The 19,714-nt window shown below is 42.6% G+C and overlaps 1 protein-coding gene across 2 annotated transcripts; it reads left to right on the forward strand.

Annotated features, from left to right (window-relative positions):
* Positions 1 to 50: 50 nt before the first annotated feature.
* On the forward strand, positions 51 to 19,311 carry LOC119724687. Of its 2 annotated transcripts, XM_038195857.1 has the most exons (12): positions 52 to 306; positions 1,218 to 1,457; positions 2,637 to 2,809; positions 3,865 to 3,954; positions 4,203 to 6,610; positions 9,006 to 9,186; positions 11,073 to 11,200; positions 12,254 to 12,364; positions 13,361 to 13,546; positions 14,625 to 14,722; positions 15,113 to 15,312; positions 16,895 to 19,311. In XM_038195857.1, exons 1-12 carry the CDS (start codon positions 91 to 93, stop codon positions 17,178 to 17,180), a joined length of 4,317 nt encoding a protein of 1,438 aa, XP_038051785.1. In that variant the 5' UTR covers positions 52 to 90; the 3' UTR covers positions 17,181 to 19,311. The 2 variants fall into 2 exon arrangements, with proteins under 2 accessions (XP_038051794.1, XP_038051785.1); XM_038195866.1 differs by lacking the exon at positions 16,895 to 19,311 and having other exon boundaries at positions 51 to 306; positions 15,113 to 15,316.
* The last annotated feature ends 403 nt before the right edge of the window (positions 19,312 to 19,714 follow it).

Genomic DNA, 19,714 nt, shown 5'->3' on the forward strand with positions numbered 1-19,714 from the left:
GTCAATGCACTGTCGGCGATCCAACAGTTCAACGCGCGAGGGCGGTATACTAGTTTATTGGACTTCGGATCGGATGTTGGAAAGAAGTGCATGAGAGGAAATTGGCTAGCCACGGATGTGATTAAATTTCAACCATATTTCGTCTTTTTCCAGGGATCTGAAGCTGGTGTGAGGATGGTGCATCAACACAAGAACGTATTCCTGAGCCTCAAGGGCCGAGAAATCGGTTTTGGGGGGCGCATTCGGCGACATATCCTGTCGCATTTTGCAGAAGAAATCGCCGCGACCTCTTCAACTGACAATAAAGTGAGATTCGACTGGGACATGGGACGGATTATTCATGTTATTGTTAACCCAGAATATATTTTTTTAAGAGTCTTCATACTAATTACTATTATTACTATAATATACTTACAAATCAATGTTCAGGAGTAGGCCCCATATAAATTTGGTTTTTTTTTTCCTGTTTTGTTTAAAATCCGTTACATTACACATTTGACAAAAATGTTTGATTAAATCTTAATCCGAATAATCATGTTAACAACAGGGTTAATGTTTGTTTATCGTGAGACCCCCTATGCCCTAAAGCTATGTGGTCCTATTTCTATGTACTCACGCATTGCAAGCGTTACCTGCGCAAATTATGGAGGGTCGAGGCTACACATGAAAACTGTCGTGATTTGTTTCATTTTTTTGTTCATCCTGTTTTTATTGCTCCGTGATATAAGTAGGTCTAAGTGCTTTTCTTATATTTTGTCCGTTTGATGTAAAATATTCCAGAGAAAATTCCATTTCCCAGGAAATTGATATGTTTAACGGATGTGTTGGATGATGAGCATGATGAGAAAACAGAACAAAACTGACTAAAATATGAAAAATTGATGATTTCGGCGACTGTGTTGAGGCCAAATTTCACGGCCTCAGCCATTTTTATACCCCTGGCTACAGCGTACATTGACCTCCAGCTCTAAATGTTGAATTCCCGATGAACATTGGAGCTGGAGTTTCTCAAGCTAGCCATGCCCATGCCATGGTATGGATGTCATCTTGACAATATTTTTTCAATCGAAGTGAAGAACACAACACCCAACACTTTTAATTAAAATCTCCAGGCCTGCTCAAGATAACAGAAACACCATGCCAAAATGTCTGGTTTTGGAGGACTATTCTTTCAAAAACAAACTTAAAGTGAATTTTCTCTTTCTGTCTTTCCGCAGGCCTGTAATTTGCCAGGGTCTCGTTGCACATTCCTTGTCACCTTCAGTCATGACCACAAACTGGTAGCCTCCTCCCACGGTAACCACACTCTCAACATATCACGTCTGACTACCGGTGAGCATATCCGAACCCTGACTGGTCACCCACGGAGTCCGTGGTGCGTGACCTTTCACCCCTCGTGCAATGAGATCCTTGCGTCTGGATGTCTGGGCGGTGAAGTCCGAGTCTGGGACTTACAGGTACTTTGTTCAGTTTGATCTACAAATACTCTGGAATTAGAACAGCAAGCACAGAACAACAGTGTGATTGGTTATCATGGCTCTTGCTCTTCTAATTCCAGGTGGTAAATTTAAGCAAACTTTTACTTTTTTTCACAGAAATGATTGTTTTGGTTCCTGGTTCAATTAAACATGTTTACAAAAAAAATCTATTTGGTTAGATATAGGCCTAATAACTGCTTCTGTTCTGTCAACATTTCTAATAAAGTTAATTTTTCTAATGAAGTTCATTCAGCCTTCTTTGGCAGTGAATTTAAGTTTCAATTAATTAGCTCTAACCCTACATAATAATACCGAAGTCTTATATAGCGCACGTATCTACCAACAATTAGGCACTCAAGGTGCTAGAAATTACAATGTATGTCTATTATTAGAGACAGGTACATGAAGTACATGAGAAATATGAGAACCATTATGAAGCACCTTTATAATGGTTTACAAGGTGCTGCGGCGCATTAAGCAGCCACTGCCAGAAACACCGGGGCAAACCCCTTCTCTTAGCGATAAGTGTTACTGGGCTCTATAACGTGCATTACACAACACACGGGACCTACGGCTTTACGTCCCATCCGAAGGACGGAGCAATAATGGTAAAGTGCCCTTCTCAAGAGCACAAGCACCGTGTTCCCACGGTCAGGATTTGAACCCATGTACCACGGCACATGAGTCGAACACCGTAACCATTGGACCACAGCACCCCACATGTTTTGGGGTTGGGAAAATTCAAAACCCACCATTATGCAGTCATCCATTGGCATATTCTTTGAACTTGAACCAAATTGTGACATCAATCCTCATTAACTTAGCCTTCTGCTCTTCACAACCCTTCAACTTAGCACCCACACCTCAGATTCCTTTGAGGTAATTTTCTGTGGAGTATGGATAACGCTTCAAATCCCTGCACAATTCATTTGTGTGGTTAAGCTCAGAGCAAGCAGGCAGATTCAGTCACGCTTCACTGCTCTCCACAGTGCTGTTTTTGTGTGCAGTGACTCTCTGTGTGACACAGTTACTTTAACACTTCATATCCCTTCACCTGAAACTGTCCTGCAGGGTTTTAAAGGGTTTGACATATTGCTCTGAATATTGACTTTCCACATAGTAACCTTATATTCTTCTCACTTCTTCTTGGTCATACAGGGAAGGAGTGAAGTCTGGCAGTCAGACAATCATTCCATGATCGCGTCTCTCTCCTTCCATCCACGAGATCAAGTCCTAGCCATTGCAACGCAAGATCAGATTTTACTGTGGGATTGGCGTCAACCCGTGCCATTTGCTTCCGTTGCAATTTCATCACCACTGGAGAAAGTCAGGTATTTTGTTAAACCTTTGCCTTAACCCTAACCACCCCAACTCCATCAGAATCCATCTCCCCATGGTGGATTTTGGGGGACTTGGTCCAGAAGGCCTGGCGTGACTAAATATTGATGGAGTACGATGGACTTGGGCCTAATGGCCTGAAGCTGTGCTAGGGGTATCCGATTGATTTTGCCTAGCTTCCTGTACTGCTATTGTGATAAAAGTCATGTGCAGCAAGTCCATGAATGTCAACCAGTGCGTCAGTGGTGGACGCACAGTGATTGATGGATTTTCATGGACTTGGTCCAGTTCCTAGTAAAAGACGCTGGGGAGTTAGGGTTAATCTCACAGCTGTGGTTTGAGCTGAGTGGGGGTTTTCTTCATGTCTTTCCAATACCTACCATTGAATACACGCAGTTTTGGACCCATTTTATCGGTCATTTACATACAAAATAAACAAACACCGAAATCTTGCTTTTCAAAATTCAGCCGTTGTTGAAAGTGGTTGCTTGCCAGATGATAGTACATTTAAAGGGACACTAGGTCCTGGAACAGCCCGATTGGGCTACAAAACGCGCTTTGAACGAAATGATTTTAATCGGAAAAAACATTTAAAAGTAGGATATAAACATCCACACAACTCTCCTTTCAAAACTGGGCGTTTTTGTGTAATTCCTATATTATGCGTGCGAGAATGAATTTCGGGGTCCACTTTTGCAACCCCATAAATTCGAGCTGTTTGGACGCTAGTTGTGATTTCATTCGTGAAGTGTCCGTCTTTTGCGGACGTTAAAGAAACCACTTTTTTTGCATTGGTGATTGGTCACCGCTGTTCCCGAGACACACCGGGAACGATAAGACATTAGGTTGGTTTCCTTTCAACCAGATGTTTGAAATAGGCTAAGTAAACAATCCAAAACATGAAATTTTCGAGGATTTCAGGACCTTGTGCCCCTTTAATAATGGACAATAAAGTCATTTTCGTCACTTTGCGTATTTTGTTTTCTTTTTTAGCTGGTAGTTAAGAATACACTGATGTTTTTTTTTTATTTGTCCTCTACAATCACAGGTTGGTCAGGTTTAGTCCCTTGGGTCACAATCTTCTAACAGGCATCGCCAATGCACCAGTCGATGAGGAAGAACCGGAATACGAAAATCTGTAAGATTATTCTGCTTGTTCTGTTGCTTCATTCTTGTGCTTTTCTTTTTACTTTCGAGATTTTCCTAGTTTGTGGAAAATTATTTTTCAGTAATTTTGAAAATTTTCGACCACTGGCATTGAGGTTGATTGCTGGAAACATTGCTAAGACTTTCTCATATCATTAAAGTTCCCTTGCAATTAAAGTTTAAAATTTGTTTAAAGAGGATTAATAAGAACATTTTATGTTTTCGGTTTGTCTTACTCAGAGATGTCCAGCATGAAGCCTACCAGAGTACAACAAGACACTCCCGCCATGGTGTCCCAGAACATCTCAATCCTTATCCAAGACCTCCACGCTTAGACCCAACCCTCCAAGGAACATACCCCTCCAGCTTACCCAGTTCTCAAGGCTTCACTGCTGCTGCTCGGCTTAGGAGGCCCATGTCACCAATTCAGAACGAGACTCTAGAAGAAGCCAGAGAATATGCAGCAGCTGTCACGCTGACGGCACTAGGACTTCGAAGAGTTAATCCCACAAGAAATCTAGCTCATGATTATTCCTATGACGGATCGCGAACGGGTGGGCAAAACCTCCCCAATGAGCAGTCTGATGAACGTGAAAGCATCTTTTCGAGAGGGGCCAGGCATGCGAGTGTCATTCACAGCAATGCAGGGACCCAGAATGACTCTCCTGAAGTCAGAGGCGAAAACGGTGGCAGAAGCGGGATTAGCTCTTGGGATCTTGGGGAAAGCAGCGATGATACCAGAGGCGACATGAGATCAAGTGATGATGCTGTGAGCGAAGATAGTCAGAGCACTGACAGAATGTCTAATGTTTCCATCGAGGAAAGCAGAAACTTTTCGGCACCAGTTTACGTGAATATGGATGTTACAAATGGAGATGAGATTAGGATCGCAAGGACGTCACTATCTATTCCGCAGACGCCAAACATTGATAGTGGAAGCCATGTAGCAAGATTGCAACAACTCCCCATGAACGCTGATAGCGGAACCTCAGAGGAACTCGTGTCAACATCCACCAAGAATGCTGCAGCTTCTGACCAAAGGAGTTTAGCTCCTGGCAACGAACTGAGACCTCTAGATTTGGTTTCATCAAAGAAATATGGAATCTTACCTTCGACAAGCTCTCAGCATGAACAAGATTCTCAAAATAATGAGACTCAGAGTTCTAGTCCATCAAACAGTGAAAATAAGGACTGCCATTCCCCAGAAGCCAAGCGACACTGCCCAGACTTAAACAGCCAAGACCAAACACTTAGTGTAAAGGACACAAGTCAAAATAATGATGAGCATTCCTTAAGTGGTCCATCATCTTCCAGTAGGGGTGAAAGATCAGCAAAACCTGGACATTCAGCACGTCAGCGATTATCCTTCTCCGATGCTGAGGTTTCAAGTGTTGTTCAAAATGTGGAACTTTTGCCACGAGGTGATGGCGAATCCCCAGTTACAGAGACTGTTGCTTCATCACATATAGTCAGCAGTACAAGCAGTCAGGATACAAGACTGCAGAGCTCAGACGCTAACTCAAACAGCATTTTGACAGTCCAATCTTCATCTTCCGAAGCAGCAGCAACTGATTCAGACACTGAGATGCAACCAGCTCTTCAATCACAGACCCTCGCGCATCCTCGTGCTACGGTCATGCATCGTGACATTGGTGGTATTATAGATCAGCCTCGTGCATTCACAGCACATCTTGGGACGATACCTCACACAGCTCCACCAGAGAGAACCTCAGACTCTGATGACACCTCGACGAGGCGCAGCACCTCACACTCATCAAACGACTCTCACTCGTTAGATATCTCCTCTGAAATACATGTAGATCGCATATCCCAATCTGACACTGTCTCTTCAACTAACACTTCATCTATAGCCAGCATCTCCTTGCCAACCTCATCAACCAACTACGCAAATGTCGTTGCTGAACAAACACGACCGCCTCAATTTGGATACCAAGGAGGTGCAAGAGCGTTGCATTTTGGTTCCAGATCTGCAATCAACTCTGGATCCAACCTGAACCCTTTAGATCTATCGATTGCGAGATCACCGACTTCAAGTCACACGGAGGTTAGAAGCAACATTCAAGATTTGCCGCTCGGTGAGAGACATTTGGAATCATCAGGGAATAGCATCCAAGAAGCTTTCCGCCGAAGAACATCACCTGAAGCACCTTCACAGTCAAGCTCTGCGAACGATCATCAATCAGAGACCAGACTAGTACAGGACACCAGACCTAACCGTGAATCACCAGTCAGGTCCCATTACCAAACAGACTTCCAGCCTCCAGTTCCTCAGGGAATAGATCTGTCCATCCCTCATGTCCGACAGGGAACCAGACCTCCCTATGCACCAGTATTGACCTCTACCCACACAAGTGGCGCAGGGCATATGAGTCACATGTCGGGGTCTTATATGAGCAGACAGCAGGAACTTGCATCCTCTTCCGTTCCCGAACCAATACCAGAACCTCTCACAAGTCTGCAACCGTCCAACCCCTTCCCCGTGAGCGACGCAGCATCTAGATATCGTCGGTACAATCTGTGGAGAAGTCCAGGATTACATCGACAGCGTACTGGAGGGTTGACTCAAAACCCAGACCTGAGGGACGGGGACTCCTTGATGGGTGACAACCAGGCAGATGAACCACGTGGTTAGTTCAGTTGACATCATTTAGTGGCTGTGTGCATGATCCAAAGAGGGCAGTGTTTAGTCTACCAACATAAGTAAAGACAGGCCGGTTCCTGGTCAATTGTATTGTAGACTTGCAAAAGAAGGAGGCAGGAACCAAACTGGAATTTCCATCTTGAAGGGACCCAGTCAGTATTCTTTTGCATAGCTGCCAACTGTTACGAATTTTTCGTAATTATTACGAATTGTTTGTTAAATTACGAAAATACGATTTGCCACTAAAATATTACGAATTTCCCATTTTCTACATAACGAAAAAAAAATACTTGTAAAGTATCGTTTTTGACCGAAAACTTCTGGCGAAATGTCGCGATAATGGATGGACTAGTGACAAGTCTAATAAGAATGCAGTCAAGCACCTGATAGACATCAATGCAGTGTGCGCAGTGGAGTACTTGAGGACCAGACTAAAACTATTTTTCAATGGTGTGTCATTTGTGTGCATCTCGTGGATGTGTGGTTGTGTGTACTGTGTGTGAGTGCTTTTCAGTGACGATCGTGAGCACATTTGGTCGCTTATTGCCGGGATGAGACCCATCAGTGCGAGATTTTAATCATGGAATTTAATAAGAGTATGGTTGGAATAATTGGTAATAGAGTTTGAGTTTGTCACAACATCCAGAAAAGATAAATCAGCATGCGTTTGCAAGGTATGTTGGCGGGATATTTCTATTGCATACGGTGGCCCTAAATCATTGTGTGTAAATACATTGATGATACGAACTCGAAACTCCACATCGATAGCATGCATCTCAAACAAAATATGCGCACATGTTATTGTTGTTATTATTTATGTGACTTCAACAAACAAAAACAGACATTAAAACAAAATTAATTAAAAAAAAAAAAATATTATTATTTTTTTTTTTTTTTTTTTTTTTTTAATTATCTTTTGGCCTACAGTACATTATTATTCACAAAAAGAAGGGGTATGCACATGTATGTGTACATGTAAACCATGTACCTGTACTCGATGTTTGTAAAGCTTTTGATAAAACGAGCAGTTGAAAATGACCGCGCGGGTTGATTACTAATTGGGATTTTGAAAAGTTGGCAGCTATGCTTTTGTGAAGACCCTTGTTTAAAGGGTCAATGGCAAATTTCGTAGAGGTGTTTCACAGCAGAAAAGTTGTGCTAACCTTAAGCACTAGTTCATGGCGTTGATATCTATACTACAATTCAAGGAATCTCTGTCTGTCTGTCTGTCTGTCTGTCTGTCTGTCTGTCCGCCGATTATCTCCAGAACCGGGCGCCGTATGAAGTCGAAAATCGGCGGGTATATTGCTCGGGACAGCAGAATGTGCAGTCCCAAGTTTGAAGTGGTTTGGACGAGCGGTTCTCGAAAAAGCTGCAAAAAAGCAGTATTTTTTTAGCCTCAACGTGGCAGATTATATACCTAGAACACGCGCAGTCCTTTTCAATTGTTTACGTCACGTTCGAGCTAAAGCGCGCGTGCTTAATATGACGCAACAATGGAAAAAAGGACGGGCACATCATGGGGTTCTTTTCAATTGTTTACGTCATGTTCGAGCTAAAGCGCGCATGCTCAATATGACGCAAACAGTGCAAAAAGGACGGGCACATTGTAGGGCGATAGCACTGCACACCATGTCTTCGTACGTACATATATGTGAGTGGCATGCACGGGCACATGCATTTTGTAGTCAACTAAGCAACCATCACTACGCCCTACAGTTGTAGGGCGATACCATATTGTCCAGTAGGGGTAAATATCAGTGCCAGGGGGTGACGACATTTTGTGCGTTTAACTTGCGAGTGTGCGTTCACACCATTGAATAATGTGCGTTGTTTGCACGAGCTGCAGTTCTCAACTGCCCCTTCCGAACACGCACATTTTCAACTGGCCCTGCACTAGTAAGCTAACAATTGAGCGTCCATGGAGATTTCTTTTGTAACATCACTGATTTAACCATAACCTTATCAAACGCCATCAAACTCCGTCCCTCCATATTAGGGGATTTTGGCTGATAAGCCATGTGTACCAAGTCCATCAAAATCCACCAGCACCAGTGGTGGATTTCAACGGATTTGGTCTTGAAGCATTACGTAAAGGAGGGTGTGGGGTGGATTTTGATGGACATGGTCTTCCACATAGTAAAACTTAGTAGGGAGTAAGGATTAAGCAACTTCTTCCTCTGAGGTAAACTCACCTTTGCTGTGCTTACTGCGTACGGTCTCCGTGAAATAGACGCAGACTCTGTTTGCTGTTAGCAGAAAATCGTGTGCTTAGCATCACCAAGGCATTGGGCCCAGATTTGATATTACAATTCAAAGTTTTTAGAAACACTCTCTTATTGAACCCTTTTACAGCTGTTGTGATTATCTTGTTTTTCCAGCTGGAGTTGTATACGGTGCTCGTCGTGTTGCACCTCTACACACTCGCCGACAGCCTCACTTAGCCCTCTTCAATCAACCGTCTCGTCAGATGACAGACATAGAGAGAATGGACATGGCTGCTAGGGTACAACGTCGATTACTCAGACAGTCACGCCAAGGACCTCTACGTGCACAGCTTGGGTAGGAGCAGTCTTTCAAACAATTAAAATCTTCAAATAAACCACAAAAGGAAAACTGTGTACGTTCAGTTAAATTTAACCTAACCCCCTTGGATATTTTGGCTAGAAACCCTGCCAAACACAGCAGCATGCAACACTTGTCAAAAATGACAAGCAGTGGCGTAGCCAGGAATTTTTCAGTGGGGGGGCGCTGGGGGGCTGGAACATTTCATGGGGGGGGGGGGGGCGTCATGTAGATCAATGATATTTTTTTTAGAAACTCAAAATCTCAGTGGGGGGGGGGGGACGACTGGGGGGGGGGCCACAAGGTTTCATGGGGGGCCCACGCCCCCCCCCGTGGCTACGCCACTGATGACAAGCCTGCTCACTGTAACAAGATCCATCAGGCCAAAAATCTCAAGGCCAAACTGCCTCAGAGTCTGTGATCACCAACTGCAGCAGGATACAACTGTGGCATTGTTCAATGGGACTAGCTCTCATTGTTTCAGAGCTGGCCGTTTATGCACTGGTGTCGATAGCTCAATGCAGCAGGGTCCAGTAGGCTAGTACACCTGATGCACTGTGTTGCGTCTGGCTGGGTTACGGTTCATCCATATGAAGGGGAGCAAAGAGATTAACTGGAGTTAGATTTGAACCTGGACCTCTAGAGTTCCCTGCCAACGCTCTACCAACTGAGCTGCCTGGCCATTTGTGAACAGTCTCCCAAATTTCTTGTCCATGTTCATGGTATTGCATAGCCTTTAGTCAAGTCCCACGCGCTTATTGGGACATGTGACGCACCCCAGCTGCTGGCACGTAAAGGCCCTCGCGAAGCCGCTGGGGCCTTTACCATCTCGTAGAGAGCGCTTATGTTTTTCTTTACATTTGTCTACCGATGTGGTGGACAACTTTTCATGCATAATGCATGACATATGTTGTGAATGCGTGCGTGTCTTGTTTTTTAGAAAGCGTGTGGCACGCGTGCTCAGAGACGCGCGTGCGTGTCATCACCTCAAAAATGGCTTGTTTGTGGTGATATATATCTGCATACATGCATGATTCATATTACTTAAAAAATGAATAATGATTAGCTCGACGAGATGGTAAAGGCACTCGTGGCTTTGCCACTCGCACTGCTCTTTTTTTTCGTGCCAGAATCTAGGGCGCCACGCGTCCGGGTAGACACGCACGCCTTGACTAAAGGCTAGGTATTGCAGAGCTCACAAGTTCAATTAGAATCTTGTGACTCAAGATCAAAATGATGTACAGTCCTCTCTCGGTAATACAAACACTGTTAATACAAAGTCTGGTTATAACAAACATAAAGCCTTGGTCCCGACTGTGCATTTATGTGCACAATGAATGGACCAGCACTCCACTTAATACAAAATCTTGATATAACAAACATTTTGGCCTGGTCTGGTTGAGTTTGTATAAACGAGAGTCGACTGTATTCACATGCAGTAATTCGGTCGATTCACAATGCAGTGCGCCACCAAGAGTTTGCCATGGAGAGTCCAGTTTTCAAGTTTACGATCGACAAAATGTGGCCCATTTGAATGAGTGTTAGCAGACAACTTGAGCTAATTTGTTATAGATTGGGGCATAGCGTTCTGCCGCCTTACAAAAAAACATAGTGATGAAAAGAAAAGAAAATGGCAAACATATATACTCGAATCATACGCTTACGAAACTACTGACCAGAAAAAGCAGCAATTTCAAATGTCCTTCGCTGCGAATTTGTCGACCATCTCCCACAATGCAATGGGAAAAATTAACTCTCCATGGCAAACTCTTGGTGGCGCACAGCATTGTGAATCGCCCGAATTATTGGTAATCTTCAGAGACGTATGATTCCCTGGAATTTATCCACATAATTCCCCATGCTCTATGCTTTCACCATTGCAGCAGGTTAACTGGTCAATTCTCTGGTCAGTTTTCTGGCCATCATCATCATCCAAGGAACAGCATCTTTGATGAGAGTTATCAGCCGCCTCCACCCATGATCCATGCTACTATCAACAGGGCCATCGCTAGTAAGTACACTGATGCATTGTCATTGACTCCATGCATGAGCCATTGAGGGCGCTATTGTAATCTGGCTGTGAGGATGAATGAAGGACACTTGCATTTCTTGTGTTTACATTTGGAAATTGGTGCATATCAGGGAAGACAGGGTTTCGCCTACATCTGAATTATGTGGCTGGCAATGACACATGCGTCTATGGAAGCGGCTGCGGCTGCGGCTGCTTCCATAAGGGCGTGTGCGATTGTAGCCATAGCCAGGGAATTTGGATGCAACCTAAACAAGTCTGGCAGTGTGGCCTAGTGGTTAGGGTTTGTGACTCATGATCAGAGGTTCAGGAGTTCGAATCCACCTGCTGGTCATTGTGTTCTTGGGCAAGCCGCTTCACCCCACTTGCCTCTTTCTACCCAGGAGTATAAATGGGTACTGGCATTAGCTGGGGAGTAACCTGCGATGGACTGGTATCCCATCCAAGGGGAACAGAAATATTCTCAGTCGTTTCGTGCCAAGGAAACTGGAGATAAACGCCGGCCTGATGAGCCACATTGGCTCATGACAGACTTTTCTACTTTTATACTTAACATCAAGAGCTGTTAAGTCTGGTTGCTGATCCCTTTATTACATTCTAGTCTTTAGTAAAAAGAGGCAGGAACCAGTCTATTGAGAGCTCTTCTTCACTGCTCATCTGTGCTATTGTTATGTGTGGAAAATCAATGCTGGAGAAGTGGTCGCATAAAATAATTGCCAATTCTTTATCAAATGGCGTTGTCATAATCGTGTTGTCATAATCGCGCCCACCCAGCACTGGGTGTTGGCTTCGCATTTTTCTCACAGCTTTGAAAGCTTGTCTACTACCTACTGAGCTCGGCACTGTACAATCTTTGTCTACTAGGATGGCAATGTTGACTTTCCAGTACCTGCGTCAGTGAGAGCCCTATTACACAAACACTCATGGAAGCATCTAAAGCCACTTACTGCAATCATGTATTACTGCCAGATGTACACATGTAGCTAAGTAATTGGGATGCAGCTTAAGATTCCTTTTTGATGTCTCTCATTTCAGGTGCATTCGCTGGTCGCGGGGAGACGGCTGTAGCTAATAACATCGGCAACACAACCTACAGGTTGCAGTGGTGGGATTTCTCTGAGTTTGAACTTCCAGATATCAGCGATCGTAAGTCTGTCATCTGTCATCCTCGCGCATACTCCCACCACTCCCTTGCAATACACTACCAATGCCTATGTGCAGCAGTAGATCGATTCATTTAGCCCCGCCCACTCACACTAAGCCCCCCCCACTGCACACTAAGCCCTGCCCACTGTACACTAAGCCCCGCCCCCTGCACACATGGGCAAGAACATGTGCACCTCTCCTATGCCACACTGCATGTTCCAGTCGCGCCAGTCATGTGTGCATGCACACATGTCGGACCTTTTAAGCATGCATGTTGGATATAAATCATGGCTGTGATTGGTCGGAGCACCATTTGGGCGGGGCTTATTGGACAAGTCTATTGGCTGTGGCTAATGTCTGCTAGAAATTAATAGCCCTTAAATCGGTCCATTTCATGAAATAACAACAAATGCAAATGATCGTCTGTACCTTTAAGCACCATTTTCTTTTTACTAATTCTTCAGGGAATAATTACAGTGTAACACAATGTAATACAATGTAGTACAACATAATACAACGTAATACAATGTACTACAACATAATACAATGTAATACAATGTAATACAAATAAATAAACATAATACAATGTAATACCATGTAGTACAACGTAATACAATGTAGTACAATGTAATACATTGTACAATGTAATACAACGTAATACAATGTAATACAACGTAATACAATGTAATACAATGTAATGCAATGTAAAACAATGTAATACAGCGTTATACAGTGTAATACAATGTATTACAATGTAATACAGCGTAATACAATGTAATACAATGAAGTACAATGTAGTACAACGTAATACAATGTAGTACAACGTAATACAATGTAATACAATATAATACAATGTAATACAGCGTAATACAATGTAATACAATGAAGTACAATGTAGTTGAACGTAATACAATGTAATACAATGCAATACAATGCAATACAATGTAGCACAAGTGTTTAAAGGGTTAGCATTGCTTATCTCCATTCTATGCACAGCGGACCATAACGTCATCGTCCCTCATTGCAAAATACACAACGATGCCAGCTGTGATGTATCTCAAGATGGCCGCTACCTAGCAGCCTTTGTCCCTAGTCCTCTCGGTTTCCCTGACGACGGAGTCCTTGCTATCTACTCACTCATGCCGCACAACTTCAGTGACGTGCTCTACACCAAGAGTTTTGGTAAAATTTTGTTCCAATCATTTCTCAGTAATGACATTGGATTTAAAACTTAACTGTAAACAGATTTACCCTTGAAGCTTAAAAAAAGTTATAAAAATTGGGCAATAGCAATTTTTTATTTCCAATATGAAACAGTCTGAAACAGCGCCCTCCAGCGTGTGTGCGTAAGAGCTACATTTTTTCATTGGGTCCCTGTTTTATTTGATCCAGGTCATAATGTTGTCACAGTTAATATTTATTCTGTAGTTGGGTATTGAAAATTTGACTTCATTTGAGTGAGTTTTAAGATGTTTACCCCATGCGCTTCAAAGAAACATTTTTTTTTCTCCTAACAACTTTTCCAATGTTTGCTTAGTTTTAACCCCCAAAAATAGTTTATTCCGATTTTGGGATCTGCAACAATCTGAAAAAGGGATTTCATTTTCCTCACAAATGAACCTGCCCTATAAGAGCCGAATTATTGTCTCACAGCAGTTAATTCATATTTTGTGAAGAAATAATTCAGTAATAAATGTTGGTGGATTTTTCGTTCAATGTCTCATTCAAAAGTAAATCACTTTTATCGCTAGAAAAAGAGCAATTGAAAAAAAAAAATATCTATTTTTTGAAGTAACACTTGAAAATAGCATGGGGAATGATCTTTAAAATGAATAATTTTTTTCTTATTTTCTACACAAAACCTATTGAAACAGCGCCCTCAAGGGTGTGTGCATAAGAGCTTCATTTTTCCCTGGGGTCCATGGGAGAACATGGTGCTTGTGTTCTTGGGCAAGACACTTTGCCTCTCTTTACCCAGGAGTACAAACGGGTACCTGTGAAGGTAGAGACCACATTGCGCTGTTGCTTGTGTTCTTGGGCAAGACACTTTACTTCAATTGCCTCTCTCCACCCAGGAGTATGAAAGGGTACATGTGAAGGTAGAAACCAGATTGCGCTGATCTCGAGCTGCTGCAAAAACTGGTCACATGGCCTGATGAACAGGGATAATAATTGTGAAGCGCTTTGAGACCTTTGGTATAAAGCACTATATAAGCATCACATTAATATCATTATTACTATTTTGTTTTGTTTGTTTCAGGTCCTAATGCTATCACAGTCAACATTTCGCCTTTGAGCGGCTTTGTTATTGTGGGTTTAGCGTCTCGTAGATTACACCTACACATGGCGTCCAAACAGGTAAACCAGAAAAAACACTGTCTTCTCTGTTCAGGTTAGTTTTTAAGCGCATACAATTATTTTTTTGCTCCAAAAAGTAGGAACATTCCACAGGTTACTTTCATTAACGGGGCCCTTAAGCGGGCCCCGAACCCCACGCCTTAGTTTTTTTTTACAGACTTTTTGGGGACCAAATTTTTTTTGGCCCCCACCCCCCCCCCCAAAAAAAATTGTGGTCTGGATCTGCCCTTGTCAGAAAAGATTACTGAGAATTAAAAAAAAAATGCACTTAGATTAAGAAGTAAGTGCACTGCACGTTCCTTCATTGCTAGGCTTGACTCTACTGATCGTACTTCAAGAACAGTTTATTTTCCTTTTCTTGAAATCTTGTCTTTCCCTTCTGTCGATTAGTTAATGGGCATGATCTACAAGCTGCATAAAGAAGGAGCATCGGAGGACTCCTTGCTGTATGTGTGTGATGTTGATCATACATGCAGTGACCAGGAACGTCGGCATCATGTCAGTGTGAACACCGTCAAGTGGATCCCACGACCCGGGGGAGGACTAGTCTATGGAACAAATCGGGGCGATCTGAGGATATGCAGCCCTGCGTAAGTACATTTAGTTTTTCATATTCATATATGGAGTGCTGTGGCCTCGTGGTTAAGGGCACTGGATTCGTGGTCTGTGGGTAAAGCTGCGGGTTGTGGGTTCGAGTCCAGCCGGGTCATGGTGCGTGTGCCCTTGAGCAAGGCACTTTGTCACTCATTGCTTCTCTCCACCCAGGAGTAAATGGGTACCTGTGAGGGCAGAGATGGTTATTGTGATTGAATAAGCTTGCTTGCGCCTGACGGGCAGCATCGAGCTGTATACTCCCCAGGGAGCTGAGATGGTATTTGGACTGTTTAATTGGCCCAATGATCGGGGTAATAATAATGCTGTAAGCGTTGTGATTTCGTTTACTAATAAGAGCGTTCTTAAATGCTGATTATTATTTTTCATAAAAAAAAGTTGGTTAGAAATTGTTTTGAAGTGATGAAATTGGAGGACCTGATTGGCAGAAAATGTTTTTAATTGGAGAAAATGTTTCAAAAAATGTAAGGCGTTGTGGCAAAATGAGACAGAGCTGGGCAGAGGTCGAAACGAGGGTTTGCAGGTATTAGGAAAGAGAATAAAATTCCCCTTACAATACTGTTTGTTGCACTTCAATCAGACATTTCGTTGACACATTATGGCAGTTTAACGTTCGCATTTATCGACATGTCAAGAAAATAAAATAATGATGATAAAGGCCTTTAAAGTTTCAAATTTTCTATTCGTGACAATGAAAGATGCTAAATGATTTTTAATAAAAACACACAATTTTCTTTAAAATATGGGAAGTAGACATATATCTAAGATTACCTGCAATTAAAAAAAAAAAATCCCCTTCGTTTTTTTGCATTTTTCTCCATTATGGCCTGTGCCCAGTTCTGTATCATTTGCCAGAATGCCTCTTAAATCTTCTAAATTGTTTTTAGAAAAAACATATTAGTTTTGGGAAGTGTACATACCAAGCTAATTCTTACTCCCATTCTGGTTACTATCAGATGCTATCCAACAATGAATCAAGTCTGTATTATACAAATACAGCATGGTTTGTGGTGAAATAGTGAAAACTAATGACCTCGAGGTGTTGGATAATTATCTCCCGAGGCGAAGTCCCAATCATCCAACACCGAGGGGTCATTTGTTTTCACTATTTTCCCCGCAAAAAAACATGTTGTATTTGTTTTACTATACCTCATATTCATCCGCAGCTGCGGTATTTCATTGGTACCATGTTTGTGATCGTGTGCAGTATTTGGATAAACTGAAACATTAATTTTAATTGAAGGAGACAAACAGAATGGAAAGTTGTGTCATTTAACTTCAACATTCACGCAAACACTGGATTTATTTTTGAAAATTGAAAATGCAACAACTTTAATAGGTGTAAATGGAACAGAGCCTGACACATCTAAGGGTGCAACCCAGGTGTGTGATAGCACCTCCCTGGTTTCTGCGCGTCACAAAGACGCGGGGTGATAGTAAAAACTTTCACACGGTTGAATTGCTGGAATATAGACCAATGAAATGCCGTGGTTGCCTGATAAATATTTATGAGGTATAGTAAAACTGAATTAGAGTGATTTTTTGTGTGATTTTTTCCAGTAATTTCACAGCCCCGGATGACACGTCCACGGACCAGAGTTATCGCTCAGACTACACCCCCCTAGATGACTACCCCCGTCATGACTTGGTCCATCGTCGACGTAGCTACACTTACATGTACCAAGAGTTTGGGCTGAGGAATCTGGGCTTGCATGCACCGTCGTCAACAGCGCCCTCTAGTGGTGTGAGGGCGTCGGCACCGGAGAGGAGGGCTCGGGGGACCCAGACGCCACAGAGGGCGCTGTTTAGCACAGCGACGCAGACTGATGAGCAGGAGCATGTGTAGGTCATTATGTCGTCATCAGAAATAGGATAGGCTGTGTATTGGATGATGTCACATGCTAGAGGGCGCTATTGATGAATCGGATAAGAGTCATAAACCGATTCGGAATAAGTCAGCTGGTTGTATAGAGGTCAGTGACCTTGGATGGACAATGTTTTAGACAAAGAGGGAGCTCTTTGATAGGTTAAGCCCACAGACATATAAACGCATAGACCACCAGTCATGCGCGTAAAACTGTGATTTGAAAAAGTATGGACAAAATGCTTGTTGACAGCGCGCATTAACCACACGATGCGCATTCAATGCCGATACGCAATCGAAAAATAACTTCATAGATTTTTTTTAATGGAATAGTTCAACTGTCTGTCAAATCCTTATACCGAGAGGTGAATTTGCCCATAGTTTGGATTTTAGTCAGGCGCAACATAATCACGGAATGCGCATGTAGTTTCGAATAGGACCTGGCGGTCTGTGTGTTTATATGTCTGTGGTGATTCAGGCCCAATTTCATGTCCCTGCTTACTGTTAGCGAAAAAATCCTGCTAACTATAGCAGAAAATTCCGTGTGCATGCGTACATCCTGTCACTAAGGTTCTGTGCTTACAGGGTTAGCACAGAATTTTTCTGCTAGCTCTGATGGCACAGAATGGTGATTGTAAGCGCAGAATGCTGTGGTTAGCAGCGCAGGGAAATTGCCCCCCAGGCTTGATCCATGCACCAAGATCAGGTCGATTTGAATTGTTTGTGCTTGACTATAGGCTCCGTGCGCCAACAGAAGAGGGCGCCCTTTTACCTAGCAACGACGGCCCATGGGCGTGACATTTAGCTGGTTGATGCGCACCGTTCCTTGTGTGTGACGCACGTACACCAGGGGATCTGTACTACGAACATGATGGCTGCGCGTCGCGGCAAAATTGCAGTCAGGCAAGATGGCATCGGCCGGACACCCCCAACTAAGCTTTCTTTGCCGGTGAGGGGGTACTTGTGAACGGAGCGGATAGAGCGCTGAGCAAAGGCTTCATGAACAGAGGTTTCGAGCATTTGGTCTTTGATAAATCATGAAGTGCTGAAGGAAACTAGTTGAATTGTGCATGTACATAGAGGGCGGTATTTAGACGGTATCAACTAGTAAATTTTAAAAAGTGTCCAACGTGTAGACTATTGGACACCGGAGGGCTTTTGAACAATGATCCCTTGGAGTGCAAATCTTGAAGCAGGGGTCACTGCCAAGGTCAGGGTCATGAGTGAAAGGTCACAAGCTTTCATAATGTCATGTCCTCTTGTAGTAGAAGAAACTGTCTTCAAATTTTGTGGAATTGTCAATATTATTGAATTGCCACATGTATGGAGAGGTGAAGCAGTGTTTGTTAGTTTGGTTGATGGTGCGAGCAGATTTGCAGTTTGGTATTAAATAGATGTGTCAAGCAGTTCATTCAGTTTTATGCAATACAACAAAGAATTATATCCTCGTCTCTGAAGATGATGGCATAAGGTGCTGTTTGTTTGTTTCGCTTTCAATTGGGCATTATTTCTTTGCAGCTGAGATTCACTGCTTACATGTCTCGTTTACACCTAGAACGCTTGTTTATCAAAACTTTTTTATAACTTAAAAATGCTCAGGGAGATCCCCTGTCAGTCACCATTACAGATAACATTCGCATTACTGAAGCATTATTTGGTAAAAACAATCATATCAAAAAATTCCATCATTTTAGGTGCAAGTTTTTTAATTTGTGTTCTGGGTGTAACATTGAACATTTTCTGAATAAATTTTATTTGAAATTTATGTTGAGCTTGAAAAGCTTATTTCTATGGATTTTTATAGCCAAAGTAGGATTTTATTTCAATTAATGTTGTTTTAGAGTATTGTGTGCTTTAAAGGAAACAGTCTTTCCTGGTAGATGTAAAAAAATAAACTGATGAAATTAAATTGCTCATTTTTGTCTGCGTAAAATGTCAAAAAATTTGAGCATGGAGTCGTAAGAAAATGCACTTTGAATGGACTTCCTTTCTAGTGTTTGATTTTGTCTTTTCAGGACAGAAGAAAAATTGTAAAGGTTAGAAATACTGGTACAGAAGACAAACCGGCAAAGCAACAAAAATAAATAAATCTCAAAAAGTATAGTAAAAAGAATACATTGTACGTTTTTTTATTGTCACTCCTAGTATAATATCAATACATTTACATTGTATGTACAAATGACGCGTCTATGGTGCTCGCCCTTTTTCCCACGGCGGTGTGAAACACGAGCTGCTTATGTTGGTGGGTTAGTGGACAGTTTACTCGGGGTGTATTACACTGTTCCATGCCACGCGTGTATCACAGCTTTGCCTGTGAGCTTCTATGGAATACCTGCAGCTTTACGCATGTATCTAATTTGCATATTAGACCACGCCTTATTGCAAAATTCTTGGAAGTGCTGTTCTTGGAACCGCCGTGGGTTGTACTTGGTACTTGCTTTGTTTTATAGTACAACAGTGATGCTAAGAATGAGCATCAATTCTTTGTGTAGGGCCCAATTTCACGGTGCTGTTAA

The sequence above is a fragment of the Patiria miniata genome, unplaced genomic scaffold (genome assembly GCF_015706575.1).
Source record: "Patiria miniata isolate m_02_andy unplaced genomic scaffold, ASM1570657v1 HiC_scaffold_1, whole genome shotgun sequence".
Taxonomy (NCBI): domain Eukaryota; kingdom Metazoa; phylum Echinodermata; class Asteroidea; order Valvatida; family Asterinidae; genus Patiria; species Patiria miniata.